A 20,513-nucleotide genomic window follows, 5' to 3' on the forward strand; every position below is an offset into this window, starting at 1 on the left:
GGCAGGCATGTACCACAATTTTGATACACTTTGATGTTTCAATTTTGAGTTGGAAGGCAGAATCTCATGGCTGACTTCCTTCCTCTTTGGTAAACCTCAGTCTTTAAGTCTTTTCATAATGAGACCTGTCTGCTTTATGAAGGGTAATATCTTTTACTTAGAATGTACTGATTTAAATACTAGTCACATCTGAAAATACCTGCACAATATTTTTTAAAAAGATTTTATTTAATTATATGAGAGAGCAAATGAGTGAGAGCATGAGATGGGGGTGGGGAGGGGCAGAGGGAGAAGCAGATGCCCCACTCTGCGGGGAGCTTGATCCCAGGACCCTGAGATCACAGAAAAGAAATTGCAAATTGTTAATAAAATAAGCACATATGAACTATGGTAAGCAACAGGTAGTGTAAATTAACATTTTTTAGTTATGAAATAAAGGTTTAAAAATGGACACTCCCCTCTAGGGGCGTGTGGGTGGCTCAGTTGGTTAAGCATCTGACTCTTGGGGGATCCCTGGGTGGCTCAGTGGTTTAGTGCCTGCCTTCGGGCCAGGGTGTGATCCTGAAGTCCCGGGATCCAGTCCCACATCAGTCTCCCTGCATGGAGCCTGCTTCTCCCTCTGCCTGTATCTCTGCCTCTCTCTCTCTTTCATGAATAAATAAATAAAGTCTTAAAAAAAAAAAAAAGAAAGGCATCTGACTCTTGGTTTCAACCCGTGGTGATCTCCTGGTCCTGGATCAGCCCTGTGTTAGGTTCCATGCTTAGTGTGGACTCTGCCTGTCGCTCCCCCTACCCCTCTGCTTCTCATTCTCTCTTTCTCTCTCTCTCTTTCTCAAATAAATAAAATCTTTTAAAAATTAAAATAATAAAATAAAAATTGACACTGCCCGGTACTGTCTCTGAGATTGACAGATTGATGCCCTGCTGGAAAAAAATGTGGATTGTAGATTCTTTCTAGAAAGCAGTTTGGTAGTATATATTAAAAAGCCTTTGGGGATCCCTGGGTGGCGCAGCGGTTTGGCGCCTGCCTTTGGCCCAGGGCGCGATCCTGGAGACCCGGGATCGAATCCCACGTCGGGCTCCCGGTGCATGGAGCCTGCTTCTCCCTCTGCCTGTGTCTCTGCCTCTCTCTCTCTCTCTCTGTGTGACTATCATAAATAAATAAAAATTAAAAAAAAAAAAAAAAGCCTTCAAAACAGAAACCTGAAAGCCTCTTGACCCTAGTGAACAGATTTTCAGTAATTTATACTAAGGAATAGAAATGCACAAAGTGTTTGGGTTTTTTGTTTTGTTTTTGTTTTTTTCTTGCACAGAGATTTTTTACACACAGATTTTTGGTTTTGTGTATTTAAAGTATTGATAATAAAAAATAAGCCATTTAAGTAGGAGAAACAGAATGATTGAATTAATTAGAATATATCTATCATGCAATCATTAAACATTTAACTATTTATTAATTCACTTATAATATACTGAGTAATAAAAACATAAAAATTATATGGTGTTACTACTCCACTAAAATGTTAAATATTTTTATTACTTTTGAATTGTGGGATTCTGAGCTTATATGACTTTCTTTTTAGAACTTTTCCATATTTTTCAAGTTTGATGTAGTATTAATACTTCATAACAATATTAGAACAGTAAAAGAACCCAAATTTTTATATACCCAGTATTAATAATCAGTTATTTATATTACTGTAAAAATAGTTATGACCTAAAAATATGGCAAAATGTTTTATGTGCATTTATAATCAGAAAATGAAAATGTTTTTATTTTGGAAAATTTGAGAAAGATAGCAAAGTTTGTTTATTTTTTAAGATTTTATTTATTTATTAGTGACAGAGAGAGAGAGAGAGAGAGAGGCAGAGACACAGGCAGAGGGAGAAGCAGGCTCCGTGCAGGGAGCCCAATGTGGGACTCGATCCCGGATCTCCAGGATGATGCCCTGAGTCGAAGGCGGCGCTAAACACCTAAGCCACTGGGGCTGGGCAAGATAGCAAAGTTTAAAGAAAAAAAAAACAAACAAACATAAGTACACTACCATCCATGATGACCATATATTTTTAAATACAGCCGTTGGGATTTTTTCTGTATACACGTAAATGTGTATGTACGTGTGTTATTATATCACTATACTGTAGTCTTTTTTTCCACTGAAATATATACTATTTCTGTGTCCTTTTTCAAGTTTATAATTTTTAACGTTTTTATTTTGTATATGTGCTGCTGAAGTGAGCACTCATGTACAAAGTATTGCAAACAATTATGTTCTGGAGTAATTTTTCCTTTACATAATGGTATACAAAGAAATGAGGTGAAACCAATCACAAGAATATTAAAATGACATTATATCTTGTGATTTGTTTTCACCTCATTTCTTTGTATACCATTTTGTACATACAACAGTCAATGGATTTTGTAAAAAACTATTGTTTTCATGATCATATTTGCTACTTGTACCTGTCAAAGTTTTGATATGAGTAAAAAATGGGGACAATATGAGTGAAGAATAATAAATTTATCACAGAAGCAGATGAAAGAGTAAAAAGTTAAAATTAGGAAGAGTCTAGTACAGTTACCATATAACGAAAAGCAGTAAGGATAGTTATTCTCCTAGCTCTTTGGGACAGCTACTTCATAGTAAGATGTTTCTAATGCCCTTAATCCAAAATGTTACACGTATACCACCCTAAAAGAGTTATTTATTTATATTTTAGCTTTATTAGACTAAATCACTTGCTTGGTTTTTTATTTTCATAATAAGATAGAAAATATGCAATGTTACTAGAGACTATAGTAGTAAGCTTCCATTTAAATGTAATTTTACTAAGAGCAATTTTTATGTCAAGTTTTAATTCTTGGTTTTACATTCTGTGGTGTTTTTAAAATGGATTCTTAAATTATATTCCTTTTGATAAAATCTAATTCTCCCCCTGAGTATGCATTATACTTAGTTGTTTCTTAACAAATAGGCCTATGGTAGAAGTGACATGTTTGGACTTCTAAGAGTAGGTCATAAAAGACATTGCAGCTTCTTTCTGGTTCTCTTGGATTACCTGTCCTAGAAAATGACAAGTGTCATGGAATGAGGACACTCAAGTAATCCAATACAGATGTCCATGTGGTGAGAAACTGAAGTCTTATGATAATAACAATGCTAGTGAGCCATCTGGGAAGCAAGTCATTTACTCTTAAACAAGCCTTTAGATGACTAAAGCCATAGCTGATGTATTTTTTGTTTTTGTTTCTTTTAAGATTTTATTAATTTATTTGACAGAGTGCTCAAGCAGGCAGAGCAGCAGGCAGAGGGAGAGTGGGAGCAGGGAGCTCCCTCCCCGTTGAGTAGGGAGCCCATTGTGGGGCTCAGTCCCAGGACCCTGGGATCATTACCTGAGCTAAAGGTAGACATTCAGCTGACTGAACCATCCAGGCGCCCTTATAGCTGATGTTTTGACTGTAACTTCATTGGAGACTGTGAGCCAGAACCTATTTAACAGTTAAGCTGTTCCTGAATTTCTGACCTACGAAAATTATAAAATGTTAGTGTTAATTGAAGCCTCTAAGTTTGGGGGTAATTTGTTATTAATACAGATTTAGGCACCCATAAATGGGGTGCTGCCATATCAAATACTTAAAATGCAGGTTAGACTTTGAACTTGGACAGTCGATGGGAAGTTTAATGTCAAGCATTTGAGGAGACTGCTAGTAAAGGCTTAAATGAAAACCATATTGGAAACTGGAAGAAAGGGAGTCACTATATAGTGGCAGAAAGGTTAGCACACTGTCATCTGCAGTAATACATAAAAATGTAATGTGGGCCCTAGAACATGTATTGAATCAGCTAGGTGATCAAGGAGATTTTCAAGCAAAAGGTTAAAACTGTTGCTTGGTTTCTTCTTTTTACTTATAGTATATAGGGTAAGGAAGGGCTCCTAAACAAAATGGAGCCAGGACCTGCTCATCCTCTCAGTATATCAAACTATGCTAAAATTAGGAAATGGCTTCCAGGCAAAGGTCAAATCCAAGGTGCTTTCAGAATAGCTTTGTCTAAAGATTAATGCAAGTGTATGATTTAAAAAATCCTTTCTTACGACCTCAGAAAGATCTAAAGTGTGCCTTCAAGACCCTTTCCATCAAAGTGATAGGGTTTATAATCAGATTAGGGTGTCCCTTAGCAGAAATTTAAAATAGAGAAGAGTTTATCTCAGATATCTGACAGTGCTTTTTAATCTAATGATGTGAACTCCAATAAAAATCACAAGAGATCCACAGTGTTTTCAAAGAGTTATTTTGACAGAAGTATCATCAATTTGGACCCTTTAGATACCCAATATTCTACTGGTAGGAGGCAGGTTAAAACATTCTATACACATGTATGTATACAACATGGGCTACCTTTCATAAAATGGAAGGGTGACTCAGAAATCAGAGACCAAATCTCCAAGGGCAGAGCCAGGAGCCGTGGAGAATTATTCCTAGGTCCAGGTTCTCTTCCAGCAACTTGTAAGATGTTTCTACTTTGATTTCAGAATTATTTTGGATCAGTGACTTCTTTGTGCTTCCCATTTTCTTTTATTTTGTACAGGATGGTGTTATAGCAGTTTTCCTCTGCCTGTCCTACTGTTGTATTTTGGGTGTGTGTAGGGCAGATGATTTGTCACTTTAGTTTCCAGGTCTTTATGTTGGGGGAGAATATACTCCGGATTGTCTTAAGGAACTATACCTGGGAAGTTTCATCCATACATGGATCTATTTAGATAGCAACATCCTTGGATGTGAAGTTGCTCTAAAGGGATAAGACTTTTGGGGAGTCTGGGGATGGGGATGAGTGTATTTTGCATGTGAGAAAACAGTAAATTATTTTTCCAAAGAGTGGTGAACAATAGTGGTTTTAAGATAGGTCCACAAATTCTTTCATACTCCTGTCTTTAGTTTAATTCCTGGCTTTTTTGAGTGTCCCTCTACTTAGTGACTCACTTCTAACAAATAAAATGTGAAGGAAATGAGGGTAGGTCCTAAGAACATTTGTGGCTTCCATTTTACTCTCTTGGATCACTCACCAGGTGAGGAGCCTGCTACTATGTGCCAGGACACTTGAACAGTTCTGTGAAGAGATCCATTTGGTGAGGAACTGAGACCTTGTTTCAGCAGCCAGAAAGGAAACAGGTCAGGCTTGAAAGAAACTCCTTCAGCTCCAAACAAGCCTTCGGATAACTGCAGCTGTGGCTATTACTTTTGCTGCAACTTTCTGAAGGACTGTGAGTCAGAACTATTCAGCTAAGGTGCTTCAAAATTTCTCACAGAAACTGTGAGATAATAAATGTTTGGTCTTTGAAGCTGCTATTTTGTGGTGATTTATTGTGCAGGAATAGCTAACCAATACATGAACAGAAAGGAAATAGGAGAACAAAAGCTAATATCTATCATGTTCCTTTAACCCTAATCCTCATTTATTCTCAGTTTTTTAGATGATCTCTAGCTTATGCTGAATTCTGTCTTTAATAGAAAATTGTGTTGTATCTTAGTTTTTATAGCCCTTCTATAATAAAGAGTATATTCAGGTAGGAAAAAAGTCATCTTTATTGTTTAAAAAAGTCTGACCTGATTATATAATATATTAACCCTAATTATATCAAGAAAGGAGTAGGGGATATTGAGATGCTAGCAAATATGTGAGATAAATTTTTCTGAACCTCCTATTTGAAAAGTTTTTTAAAGAACCGATGTCCAGAATTAAAACTGCCTAAGGAAACTCTAAAAGTTACCTTAGTGCCATTCATTTTATTTATTAATTTATTCAACAATTACTTGAGCACCTTTTCTGTTCTATAGCTATACTAGACATTTAGTTCTTTGCCCTTGGTCACCTTTCAGCTTTCAACAATTGAGTGTCTTTATCATAAATCAACAGAAGGACATCTACCTTTTTATTTCATATCTGTCTTTGAAGGGTTATATGAAATACATCATCATTTGGATTTAAAATCACATCTTTCTCATCTTTTATCCCTCGTGTTTTTAGTACAGTGATGATCATATACCTATGTGGTACCCAAGTAGGGTTTTTTAAAGAAAAACCTTCACACTTAGGATTTTAACCTCAGCTGTAAAAAAAAGGTATGAATGTTGTTTTCATTGGTTCTTTTCTTTGACTATTTTAATGAGCCAGTTAAGATTTGTTTTTGTTTTTGTTTTTAAATGCTAGCTCATATTTGTTACAAGAACATTTCTAAAGTGCTTCTCCGACCATAGAACAGCTCTTTTTGTTTAGATATGCTAGATTGGTCACAAAACCCATAAGACGCACCTTTCAACAGGCTTGTGGTTCTAAGAAGAAAAGATCTCAGATTTCATGTTTTTGGGAAGAAGAAAGATGACACTTAATTGATCTGAAGTGAAAATTGTCTTCTTTCTTTTGGCTACTGAGAAATACTTGACTAACTTACTCTTTTAGAATTTGATAGTATCATTTCTGAGCCAAAATGATTTAAGAGATTATGATATACACTTTTTTTTTAAGATTTAAAAAAATCTTAGGGGTTTAGTCTCACAATCCTGAGATCATGACCCTGGCCAAAATCAAGAGTCGGATACCCAATGAATAGACCCACCACAACACCCTGTGAATAGGCATTAGTTAGCTAGCAAATGGATGTTATATTACTGTGACTATCACCATCCTACATTAAGTAGTTGCTCATGGTTGAGTTCCCAAAACCTTAGTATACTTCAGATTGAATTTTATTATCTAACAAGGGAGCAAAAGAACTGTATAACCTTTTTGTGTGATGTTTGTTATTTACATTTTTTTTCTTGACTCTTAGACTAATAATACTTCTTCAAGTAGAATATTTGGATAGTTAGAAAATTGTAAAGAAGGAATCAGGAATCATTTATTCCTACCCAGAAATAACCACTATTAATATTTTAGATACTTCTACCTAGGTTTTTCTTTGTTCTTTTGTATTGTATTCGAATGCATACTTCTTTTTTTAAGTACCATGAGAATCAGTCTCTTCTTTGTTTTGATTGATTGTGTGTGTGTTTTAAAGATTTTACTTTTTTTTTTTTTAAAGATTTTATTTATTTATTCATGAGAGACACAGAGAGAGAGAGAGGCAGAGACAAAGGCAGAGGGAGAAGCAGGCTCCATGCAGGGAGCCTGACGTGGGACTCGATCCCGAGTCTTCCGGATCACACCCTGGGCTTCAGGCAGCGCTAAACCGCTACGCCACTGGGGCTGCCCAAAGATTTTACTTTTAAGTCTCTATACCCAGTGTGAGGCTCAAACTCATAGCCCCAAGATCTAGAGTCTCATGCTCCACCAACTGAGGCAGCCAGGTACCCCTCGATTGTGTTTTGAAAGGCGTTCATTTGCATTGCTGACGGTAGTGATAGTAGTAATTGGAATGTAAGTAGTATAAATCCTAAAATTTGAACTCACAAAGTCCAACTTCAGAGTTTTTGTATTTAGTCATTATAATCGTGTAACTGTTGCCAAACAATTTATTTAACCATTCATGTTTTATTGAACATTTATTTTATTTCCCACAGACTCTTAACCTTAATTTTTGTTGGTATTTCCAAGTGTGACCTTAGGATAGAATCCTAGAAATAGATTTATCAGTTAAAGGACTGTGTAAAGATTTATATAGTTACTAGGAACTATGTAACTGCTGCCTCATAACTAAAAAACAAATTTACAGACAATAATTCCTGAAAACATAATACCACATTTGGTATTAGGTATTAGTCAAGCTAACTTTATTAGAAAAAGTAGTTTAGTTTGTGTGTTGATTAATCTAGGGTGGAGGACTTGTTTTCTTTTTTCTGTTTTTGTAAGATATCATAATCTTGATACATTTATCATTCTTTCCATATTGTTTCATTACTGCTTACTGTGCTAAGATTCTATATGTGCTATTAATGCTTTTAGACAAAGCTCATAGACAAATGCAAGATTAAAAACCCCACAGTTTAGTGTGTTCTTACCCTTAAGCTAATCAAATGAACTAAAGGAATCTAATGAACAGAATAGAAGATAATTGTGTTCAAATCTAAAATGAATTGTTGTACTGAGTGCTGTACCAAAATATTAATGGTGATTTTACTGGGCTTGTGGAATAGTTATAATTTTTTTCTGTGCTTCCCAAGTTTGCATATTTGAGTATATAATTTTAAATACCAAAGGAATAGCACTTTTGGTAGCATTTTTAACATATGCAATGCTAAAATTTAAGACATCCTTATCAAAGAACATTTTAAAATTCTTTCATCATGTTAAAATTAATAATATAATTACTAAAATCTTCTTGTTGGATATAACCCAGCCATGCATTTTCAAACCTGTGTTTTGTAATACACAACTACAAGAGTCCAGTTCTTGAGCAATAGGTAGACTGGTAATACTTTTTTCACACCTAATTATTTGTTGGAGTCCTGTATTTAAAAAGGTTTGCAGAACAACGCTAAGTTGTCTCTACTCAGAATTACACAGTAAGAGGGGACAAAGTGGGAAGAGAAGCAAAGTCTGTTTCTGTTTTCTATGCAACTGTCATCTAGCCTTATGTCCTGATAGAGAGCTACAGCTGGAATTATTTTATTGGCTTTACCCAGCATCCTTTTGCCTATACACATAAAATTGCTTTAGTAGTCTTAGAAGAAGAAAAAGCTAAACAATCTCATAGCAACCATAGGAGAATAATTATTACACTAGCCTCTGAGAGTGAAACAGATTTCCATTGTACATCAAATATTGGCATAGGTTACTATATAGATAATACAGATAAGCCTATGCCAGCACAATCCTAAAAACATTGAATATGAATGTATATGACTGCTATAGATAATTTTTTTAAAGCTGGAGATCATGCAAATGTGTGTATCGTGTTAAATTTTCTGCTTTTGTGAAGGATTTTTGGCATTTCTCACCAACCAACTTTAGAAAATGTCCATGTTCCCATAGTAATTGTTAGTTTTAAGGGGTTGTAATTCAGTTAAAAACATTCAAATTTGACTAAATGTGAATACTTACTTGTATCCAACTTACGTGTTGTGGTTATTATTAATTTAAATATGGAAAATAGTACAGGTAATGTTTTTGGAAAATAACAAAATATTTTTCTTACTAGATTGGCAAAAGATCAGTAAGTAGTAAAACCCAGTGTGAACAGTGATGTGAGGAAATGGTCCCTCAGTCGTATATTATTGAGTGGTTTTCAAATAATACATAAGCTCCCTATAAAAGTAGCTTGGTAATATAATGGGAATATATGCATATTCTTTATTCAGGGATTCTGTTTATGGGAATTAATCCTGAAGAAATAATATTACCACTGCATCAGATATACGTATAAGGACGTGCATTGCAATATATATAACAAAAGGTTGGAAGTAATCTAAAAGTCCATCAGTTGTCTTGCTTAGAGAATAGTTGACACACACAAATACTGAACTTTGCAAGCATTTCAAAGCACAAGGTACATACATCTTTATATGTTGATGCGATAAGAGGCCCATGATATATTATGAAGTGAAAAAAAAGCATCACACAGATAGAATGTCTACAATATAAATGGAATCATATTTGTACATAGGATATGAGCCAAGGTACATGCATGAAGAAGTCTGGAAAGCTCTGTGTCAAATAATAGTAGCTGTTATTCCTTGGGATTGGGATTATGGGAACAATTTTTTTGTGTAATTTGAATTTTTACAGTTATTAAAATTATTTCATTTGTGGGTGAAGTTTTTTTTGTTAAGGAGTTCTTTTTCTACATTTTTTTTATCCTGTTATGCCAAATTTACTCCCGAGATTTCATATTATTATAATGTGATCTGGCTTGTGGATGGTTACATATTAGAGATTATTCATAGAGATATTCACTGTATGATAGGCATAATTATAAATTCTAGAGATAAAATGTCTCTAGACTAGGCAAGGTCTCCCATTACTGACTGTGGGTAGAAATAAAGAAAAGAACACTTAGTATATAGGATGATAGATACAAGTATATTTGAGTAACTTTAGAGGAAGGAATGATTAAGTTGGGAGTGGATCAACAAAGACTTAAGAGATTTTATAGCTGATGTTACAAAGAGTTTTTCTTGTGGAAAAATTGAAAATAGTCATTGTGGGCAGAGGAAATGACCTGTACAAAGAATAAAAGTGATAAGATGGTAAGAAACAAGTGCATCAATATTTTTGAAACCAAAATATTTGAGGATGAAATAGTATTAGGAGCCATGGTAAAATAACAAACCTATGCATTCTTTTGTTAGTTCTTTTCTTCATTCTTAGAATTTCTTGTTTGCAGAAAGAAAATACTATGTAATTTTTAGTAAGACTGATCCATTATTGTAGAAATAAATAGTAGATAGATACGTAAGAGTGATAACGCCTGGGTTTGGTGAGAATGTAGATGTGTGAATTGTTAGAACTGCCTTGGAAACTAATTTTTATTATGTAAACTGGAACGTAGGTAATTTACCATTTTTATTCCTGGATATTTACCAGAAAAAAACTTGTACATATATACAGCAAGATCTGTAAAAGAATGTTCTTAACATCATTGTTTGAAATAGCAGAAAATTTTAATTGTTTCATTTTAAGCAAGTTACTTAATCTCTCTCCTTTTTTAAAGGATTTTATTTATTTATTTTGGAGAGAGAGCATGCAAGCTGCATGCATATGCTAGTGCACACAGCAAGGGGTGGGGCAGAGGGAGAGAAAACCAAGCAGGCCCCATGCTCAGCAGGAGGCAGGGCTCAATCTCTGGACCTGAGATCATGACCTGACTTTAAATCAAGAGTCAGATACCTAACTGACAGAGTCATCTAGGCACCCCTGTATCATCTCTTTGAGCTTTAATTTCTTTATGTGGTCTGTAGAGAGGGAATACTATCTACTTTGAAGGGTTGCTGTGGGGATATAGATGAGTTAACTCATGGAAAGTACTTGGGGCGATATCTGATACTCAATATGTGTTAGTTATCATTGCTACCAAGAAGTGACAGTGAATGAGCTATTGCTATACATGTCAACATGAATGAGTTTAGCTCCCCCAAAAGTAAGTCCCTTATAGCATCATATCAGTCAAATAAAATTCAGAAGCATCTGCAACTAAATATTCTTTAGCAAGAACACTTGTGTGGTAAAACCATAGAGTACGAAAATGAAAAAAAAAAACAACTTTAGGATTGTGTTTTCCTGTTGGTAATCAAAGTAGGGGATGAAAACATGGAGAAACAGATAGCAGCCATTATGTTATTGGTTATATTCTCTTTCTAAAGTTGAGTAACAAGTATACACATTCTTTTCATTCTTTAAGTCATTATGTATATGTAATTCTTTATAGAAAATATTTCTTTAGGGAAATACCAAATATGTATCAGTGTTTATCTATCCTGGTACTGAAAAAATTTTAAAATATTCTATCAGACAAACGAGATCATGTCATTACTGACAGTTCTATACCTTTCTTTCATTTAGCTGTTGTGAGTGCTGTGTATAGATCTTTTTATTGGCTGTATAGAATTCCACCATTCATACATATGTGTGTGTTTGTGTGTATATGTATTTATAATTTTTAACCAGCCCTCTGCTGATATAACCAAAGGATGTTTTATTTTTTTCCTATTCTTTTTTGTTAAAGTAGTGCTACCATAATTTGTGTGTGTGTGTGTGTGTATCTACGTATACAATCACTTGCTCAAAGAATTGCACTACCACCAGCAGTGCAAAAATATTCCTGTTTCCCCATGTCTTTGTTGGCACGAAGTATTATCTTTTCTAGTCTATATAAAAAAATTGGCATTATGTTTTTATGACTTTAATTAGAAATGAAGCTCAATCTTTTCACGTATTTATTTCCTTTTTTCCCCTCTATGAAATAAAATTGGACTTTTATCTTGCATGTCAGTGTTGTCTTGGGGGGGGGGCACTTCTACAGATTTGTGTAAATTACATTTCTTATGAAGATGTTCCTTAGAGGATCCCTGGGTGGCGCAGCGGATCCTGGAGACCTGGGATCGAATCCCACATCGGGCTCCCGGTGCATGGAGCCTGCTTCTCCCTCTGCCTGTGTCTCTGCCTCTCTCTCTCTCTCTGTGTGACTATCATAAATAAATAAAAATTATTAAAAAAAAAAAAAAAGAAGATGTTCCTCAGATAATACTGATTTTCTTCCCTTCTACTTTCCTATCTTGTATGTACAGGATTCCCCAACAGAGCTTTGATAATTGGAAATCTTAGAAGGGTTCTGAGCAAAAAATCAAATAGATTTGCATGAATAGCCTTCCCCAAGGCTGGAAACCAGGAGATCAGTTAAAATCCTACTGAAATAAGATACGCAAAAAAGATAGTAAGGGCTTGCATGAGAAAAAATGGATTTGAAAGATACTCAGAAGATGAACTTGCTTAGAAAATAATTTTTTTTAATCGATGGGTATTTTGCACGAATCCAGAAGGGGTTGGGGCAAGGGTTGAAGAATGTCTTAATTGATTTTTTCAGATACAGAGTCAGGGAAAAATATATTTAAGCCAAAAAGCATACGACTAATTCCTTCATTGAATTACTTGGATATTTTAATAGAATATATTTCAAAATATGACAATTCTGTATCACAAACAAGGGAGAAAGTATATACTTAGATTTTAAGAGAAATTGTGGTCAACATAAAAGTAAGCAAGTTCTAGAAAAATTGGAAAATTACTCATAATCATCAGCAAGCATAGGTATTAACATTCCTCTTTATATCCTTTCATTTTTATTTTTAATGATTATGATAATACTGTACATAAAATTTTGCATATTGACTTTTTAACATTAAGCATTTCCCCAGATAGCAGATATTATTCATAAGCTTAATTTCAAATGACCACTCAGTATAAAGTAGGCATACCATAATTTATGTAACCATTCCCTTATTTTGGGGACATTTGGGTTATTTCTTCATTTTTGCTTTTAAAAGTAATTCTGAGAACAATACTTTTTCCTAAAGCTTCTTCCATTTAGTACTTTTTTTTTTTTTTGCTAGATTCAAGAATTTTTCAAAGTGTTTGTTTTAAAAGTTTTTGATAGTTCTACTAAAATCACTTTTCATAAATGGTTGTTCCAGATTTTACTTGTCTATATAGAGTTAGGAATGAATAAGAATGGCCATTTTACTTATCACCACTTTTTTTTTTTTAAACTTTGTCATATACATCTAAATTTATAAACTGCTGAAGGAGGTATAATTAAGTAGTAGGAAAATATTCTCCCAGTTTAGGATTCTATAAAAATGTTAGTTTGTTTCTCACAATATTGTAAGTTCTAAACTCTACAACAGATTGAGGTGGGGGAGGGGGGGTGCTTTTACCATATGAGACACCTGAAGGATGTTTTTGTTATTTATTAGCTGAGACCCATTTAGGTGCATAGTTATAAATTTACTGTTTTATATGAACTGCAGTTAGGTTAATTCTAGCTATTTTGTCAAACATTTTTAAGTCCAGCTAAATCATGTGTTACCCAAACAATAAACACATTTTTATTTATTTAATAATGAAATAACACTCTTGATAGTTGCCTTTAAAAAGTAAATGAATTCTTAATCAAAAATAAGTTTTTGCGGGCAGCCCAGGTGGCTCAGTGGTTTAGCACTGCCTTCAGCCCTGGGCATGATCCTGGAGACCAGGGATTGAGTCCCGCATCAGGCTCCCTCCATGGCATCTGCTTCTCCCTCTGCCTGTGGCTCTGCCTCTCTCTCTCTCTCTCTCTCTGTCTCTCTCTCTGTCTCTCATGAATGAATAAATAAAAATCTTTAAAAAAAAAAAAGTTTTGCTTAATGTACAGAATATAAGTAGAATTAACCCAAGTCAGTAGAGTAAAATACTTGTGTCATGTAACAAGTTTTTGTTGTTCAGATACGGATTTTTCAGTAGGCTTTATTTTACCTTACAAATCTTTTTTTTTTTTTAATATTTTATTTATTTATTCATGAGAGACACAGAAAGAGAGGCCAAGACACAGGCAGAGGGGAAGCAGGCCCCATGCAGGGAGCCTGACGTGGGACTCGATCCCGGGTCTCCAGGATCAGGCCCTGGGCTGAAGGTGGCGCTAAACCGCTGAGCCACCAGGGCTGCCCTTACCTTACAAATCTTAAATGACTCCTCAGATTGGAATTCAGTAAAAACAACCTGATCCAAATGGTTGTCACCATTATAATTATTTTGTAATTGCTACTGATGTTACTTCTACTACTACAACTACAGTAATAATTCATGCTTATTTATAGATTTTAATCTGAGTATCTCAGGTAACCCCAAAGTTATTAGTACAAATATACCAACTTATAATAAACCCATAATTTAGAGAAGTTAATTTCTTAAATGTTAACCTTCCCACCTCTCATGTTTTTCTTTTATTCAGTTTGCTTATGATTTTAGACAATTAACTTGAGTCATTTATTTTCAAAAGTGTCTAGAACATGGAAATATATTTCTTGAAATTTTTACTGTTTCCAGTTTTGATCATGCATTTTGAAAGAGTGTGTTTGCTGGTTATAAGTATTTAACCAACTTCTTTCCAGTAATTAATTTAGCATTAACTATCAACACATAGGGACAACTGTGATGAAAATTAACTTAAAAACAATTAACTGGGTTTAACATATTTAGTTTTCAATGATAACACATTCTCAAATATATTTTTAAAGGTTTAATTGCTTTAGGGCATTTTCACATTTATTATCATCTCACTAAATCCTTAAGAAAATCCATGTAATAAAATAGCATAGATATTAAAAGTATTTGGTAATTGAGAAAACCAATTCCAAAGAAATTATTTTTTTAAAAGATTTTATTTATTTATCTGACAGACACAGATAGCAAGAGAGAGAGCATGAGCAGGGAGGAGAGGGAGAAGCAGGCTCCTCACTAAGTAGAGAGCCCTACATGTGGCTCCATCCCAGGACCCGGGGATCATGACCCAAGCTGAAGGCAGATAGATGCTCAACTGACTAAGCCACCCAGGTGCCCCAATTCCAAAGAAATTAAATGTCACAAGCCTACTTTGTTCCAGAGCAAAGGACTAGAACGTGAATTTATAAACTAAAATATGTTAGCTATTTTGTGAATTCTATTGCTCCGTTTTGGAGCACCAAATTAAAAAAAAAAATTTTTTTTTAAAGCTCATAAAGGTTTATACCTTTAAGATTATTACTCCTGTTGTAATTACTCCAATTATTTAAGGTTAAGCCAGTGAAGGTATTTCTGTCATTTTTATTTGGCTGTCACAATCTTTTCAAATAATTATATGGTAATAAGAAAAGTAATGGCAAATAATGATCTCATTTCTTTAAAAAAAGCATGTCATTAGGGACTGTCATTGGGCATATCCCATATCTTTCATTCAGTGAGGTCATGGACTGCTGTTTTCTCTTTTGATCCCCTGTATCTTAAGCACAGCACAGTCCTTGGTATATACTTTTTTAACTTGTGAGATAACACTTCCAGTTGATTTGTATTCTCTAATAATTTCTTTATTTTCTGTGTATGTGTATCACTTCTGGTTAAAATTTAAAGCTTTATTTTAATTAGATTATCTTTTTCACGAGCCATAGTTAGGTTTCTAATTCTTCCTATGTAGTTTTCTCTTAGGAAGCCCATTTTGCTCATAAAGCTGATTTATTATTAATATTTTATTTTGACCTGGCCTCTAATCATGATTGTTTGAGTTTGGGGAATTGCCATTTATGTGATGGTAGTGGTAAATAATGATTTGCTAAATACTTGCTAGACTGAAAGGATCTTAGTTTGTTTTTGTTTATGTTCTGGCAACTAATGAATTTTGGGGATTATTCCCTTTAGGCAACTGAAGAGGATACTTCCAGTTCTCTAGTGAAAGATCATCTTTTCCAGCAAGAGACAGTTGTTACCAGTGAGCCATATAGAAGCTCAAGACCTTCTGCCTTTGAAGATCTGAATGCCAGAAGAGTTTACTTGCAAAACCCAGCCAATCAGGTGAGAAGATTAAATACTTTTCAGTGTGTTATTCATATGTATAGAAATTGGATGTATTAGAGAAGGACATTAAGACCATCTCCTTTTATTAGACAAAATAAACAAAAATCTAAGGAGAATGTGACTTACTCAAACCATAAATTTGACATCACATTTTTTGATGACAAAAGTGAAAAAGAAAGTATATTACATTTTCATTATCTGGGAGAAAAAGGCATTTCAGTCTCTTAGGAACCAAAAGTTTCCTGAGCTTTACGTGAAACTTCTCAGATCAGAGATACTATGAAAAATATCCCAAGCAAATATATCTGTGGCAAATACATTGATAAATTTCATAGAGTTGTTTCTTGTAGCTTCACCTCACATACTAATAATGTACTCCTAAATCCGCTCAGTGAAAGTGTTTCCTTTGGGTATTCAACCTTCTAATTGCTCCAGCTTGATCTCAAAAGGAAACCTTAATGATAGGCTATAACTCTATTTTCATGCCATTCACAAATGTTACCAAATCTGTCAGACCATTCTTGACTCCATTTCTCTTAGTGGTATTAACAAGTGCTTTCATTGTTAAATAAGCATTTTAGTTGTTTTGTGAACTCATGTGGTTTAAACCATACCCTATGGTATATGTCTACAAAGTCAGAAGCCAACCAAAGTGGTTTTTAAAAAATGTTTTAAAATATTTATTCTTCTTGGGTGCGTGCGTGGCTCAGTCAGTTAAGCAACTGCATTCAGCTTGGTTCATGGTCCCAGGGTCCTGGGATTGAGTCCTTCATGGGGCTCCCTGTTCAGTGGGGAGTCTGCTTCTCCCTCTCACCCTCCTCTCTCATATTCGTGTGTGCATGTGTACACTCTCTCTCAAAAAATAAAATATTTCTTGATAGATGATATTTATAAGATGCATCAATGTCCAGGGCCATAATAGCTATGACTAAAGCCTACCTGATTCTCATTTAATGATTCTCATTTTAACTTGAGCGATCTCAAACATGCAGCTTGTTAGGGAAGAAATTTACTTTGCATTTGCTCTTCCATCTATCTGGAACACTTTTCCCCTAGATCTTCACCGAGTTTGCTCCTGATTTAAGGTCACTTCTTCTGTGAAGCCTTTCCTGGGCACTCTAAATAAAATAGCAACTTTTCTATTTCTATATCCCTATTCTCCTTTATTTTTCTTCATAACACTTATCATTTCCTGACTTTATTATTTTTCTGTTTGTACTTTTTATTTGTTCCCTGATAACTTTAGAAACCCAGAAGTTTCTGAATGAAGTGAGCCTCTGGTTATTGAATGAGACAATGAATAAATGCTAACAGCATCACCTTGGAAGCAAATGATGTTTGGACTCTGTTTATTCCTGGTCCTATCATTCAGCATTTAGGATCATTTGGTTTTACAAATAACATATCCATTCAAAGTAGCTTAAGGAGGGCAGCCCGGGTGGCCCAGCGGTTTAGTGCCACCTTTGTCCCATGGCGTGGTCCAGGAGACCCGGGATCAAGTCCCACGTTGGGCTCCCTTCATGGAGCCTGCTTCTCTCTTTGCCTGTGTCTCTGCGCCTCTCTCTCTCTCCCTGTGCGTCTCTCATGAATAAATAAATAAATCTTAAAAAAACAAAACAAAACAAAAAAACAAAGTAGCTTAAGGAAATGGACTTTATTTTAGTGACTCAGTGGCATTCCTCAGAATTCATTTTAGAATAAATAACAGCTAGAGCTATTGAGATGCTAGGCATTAGCTTCTCTCCCTACTCCCACCCTTGCCCTCTATCTTATTCATATAAACTCAGCATGGCCATTTTTCTCTGTTTCTCTTTACATATCCCTTCTCTTCTTTTTCTCTGTGGCCTAGGTTCTTCGTTGCTTCATTGATTAGTAATGTATTATGACTATCAGAGTGTCAGGCTCAGCTCTTTAGTTGACATGACTGACATTCCAGCCTAGATCCCTATAGTCCCAAACTAATTCCATATTCTTATAAGAAGGAAGTGATTGGCTCAACTTAGGGCAAGTTTATTTATAAATTCTGTATGGCTGTCCATTCCAAGGTTGCAAGATGGGCCAATTAGGTAAAGAAGAGATAAAATGATGCACACTCCATCCAACATTGCCATTCTTATTCTAGGCTATCTTACAAGTATATGGTTTGCCTTTGGGTCAAATGCCAAATCCTGGTTTAATCCTAATTACAGCTGATGGGCAGAGTGGCAAGGCGAATCATGGCAACCTTTGAGCAAGGAGATGTTTCTTTTTGTCTTGTGTAAATTTAAGCCGTGAGTTTTATATTTCCTGCCTAAACTTGTTATTTTTCCATTTTGCATAAGGTCTGTTTGCTTAATAGACCCAAACTAGGCATTGGGGAAAAGTTATTCCCTGGACAGAAATGTCTCCAACAGTGGGTAAGATCTTGGGCTTCAGATGCAGGCAGATCTAGTTTTAAATCTCGTCCTTTTAATTTACTTACAATTACAAAACTAATGCTCTCCATCTTCCTGTTTCCTCATATGTAAATATCAGTAATAATAAAACTTACTCCCATAGTATTATTTTAGGGGCTAAAGCAGATCACTGATTGATGCATTGATATGTATTTGAGATATATGCATGTGGTAAATGTCAGAGCACTTACTATGTGCTGGGCCCTATTTTAAGCCCTGAGAATAGCTGTCAACAAGAAAGGTATGAGCCCTAGCCTCATGAAAGATAGAAATGCTGGTAAGGGAGACAGGCAGTAAATAAGTTAAACCAATAATATTTCTGATAGTGATAGTGCTATGAAACAAAGTAATGGGAAGTAGAATAGTATGAATATAAAGGGGGACTTCTACAGATCAATAAAATGATAGGGAAAATCCTCTGGGGAGCTTTTTATATGGAGATATGAATAATATCAAAACGAACATAATAGCCATATGAAAATCCAGGGATGAGGGACGGGTTATCCAAGCAGCAGCTTGGTATTTCAGAGAAACAGGCTGATAGAGCTGCAGTTTAGTGAGTAAAGGTGTAGTATATTACTACAAGTTAAGAGAGAATTTGATAAGGTTTGGATAGGACAGACTATTGGGAAGAATTGGACTCATTTTCTAGTTTCAATGAAAAGCAGTTGGAAGGTTTTTAAACCTCCAGTAAAGGTCTCATTTGCATTTTTAAAACATTATGGTTTCTGTGCGGAGAATAGACAGTTAGGATATGGTCACAAGTGGAATTAATACCAATTTTGAAGACTATTGTTTTTATCCAGGTAAAAGATTTTGGTGATTTGGACTAGACAGAAATGATGAGAAATGATTACATAAGGAGTAAATTCTGGAGGAAAAACCAAAAAAGTCTTGAAGAAAGATTAGAGTCCAGGATGCCTTCTGAGTTTGAGGTCTAAGCAGTTGAATGAGTGATGTTGCCATTATCTGAGATGGAGAAGACTGGGAGAGTTACCTCTGAAACCACTCCCACTTCTCAGTCCTGTCAGAGAGCACAGTGGATGATTTGCCTAATATTCAGAGGTTGTATGTTACGACATGTAGGCTTTTATATTCTCAATGACTAGTATCATGATTAAATAAACTGCCATGATTATCTCATGGTGGTAAAAGATGGATCTTAAACATTTCTTGTGATCAGATAGGTTTTTTTTTATCAGATAGTTTTTAATTGTTTACTTAACTGAAATTTTACTTTCCCCACCGACTTCAGATTTTATAGCTCCTTTCATGTTCATGTTGGCCATTTATCAAATATCATCTATTGCTAGGGTTTTTCTTCCTTCTCAGAAGATAAGACTCTTGTTTCTTTGATAGTGTTTGATTGTCTTAATTTGTTCTGTCAAACATGGGTCTCTGTTCCCCCAGAAAGTACAACTGCAATTATAGTGATACTCTTTACATTTTTCCCCCTCTAGTATCATAGTAGAAGTGGCATAATGAAACCTATTACTTTTTTTTTTTAGACCTGTTAGTATTTTTTCCTGATGTTTTGCATACATAAAAAAACTTTACTGAAAGCAACACTCAGATTTCTGAGAATCATCCTGGTTTTACTTTGGAAGATGACTTTCCTTCTCATATTTAATTATTTGCAGATTAGTTGTTAAAGTGTTATATGTGTTTTCATGTTTAATAATTTTATCTGACTTTTGTAATTGTCTTAGGAAATCAAGAAGACTATTTAAGAGATTTTTATAGTCTTTTGGTACTTCACTAATTGCTCTTGATTCCAGTATTTCATTTTAGCAGAGCCAGTATCTTTAGTTTTTATCACTGAAGAAATTCATGCATAGGATCGTTAAATACCTTAACAAAGTCACTAGATTAATACTTACTGAATTATTAGAATTCTGAGATTATTTACAAATGTTAATGTTTCTACCTTCATCCTTTTTCCTCCTTTTGTATTCTAGCACAGATTAAAATATTTCGTTTTATGGCAAACAAGCAGCTTTATATTTCATTAAGTCTGATAAGTATGGCCTATTAATTCTTATCATAGCTGGTCCCTAGTATATGC

The 20,513-nt window shown here is 34.7% G+C and overlaps 1 protein-coding gene across 3 annotated transcripts in view; it reads left to right on the top strand.

Annotated features, from left to right (window-relative positions):
- SPRED1 (sprouty related EVH1 domain containing 1) overlaps positions 1–20,513 on the top strand; it is a 121,109-nt gene that overhangs the window by 81,764 nt on the left and 18,832 nt on the right. For all 3 annotated transcript variants that reach the window (XM_025473244.3, XM_025473246.3, XM_025473245.3), the window contains exon 5: positions 15,858–16,010. In XM_025473244.3, coding sequence (XP_025329029.1) covers positions 15,858–16,010 — 153 coding nt within the window. The remainder of the gene's footprint in view (positions 1–15,857; positions 16,011–20,513) is intronic.

This window comes from Canis lupus, chromosome 30 (genome assembly GCF_003254725.2).
Source record: "Canis lupus dingo isolate Sandy chromosome 30, ASM325472v2, whole genome shotgun sequence".
NCBI lineage: Eukaryota > Metazoa > Chordata > Mammalia > Carnivora > Canidae > Canis > Canis lupus.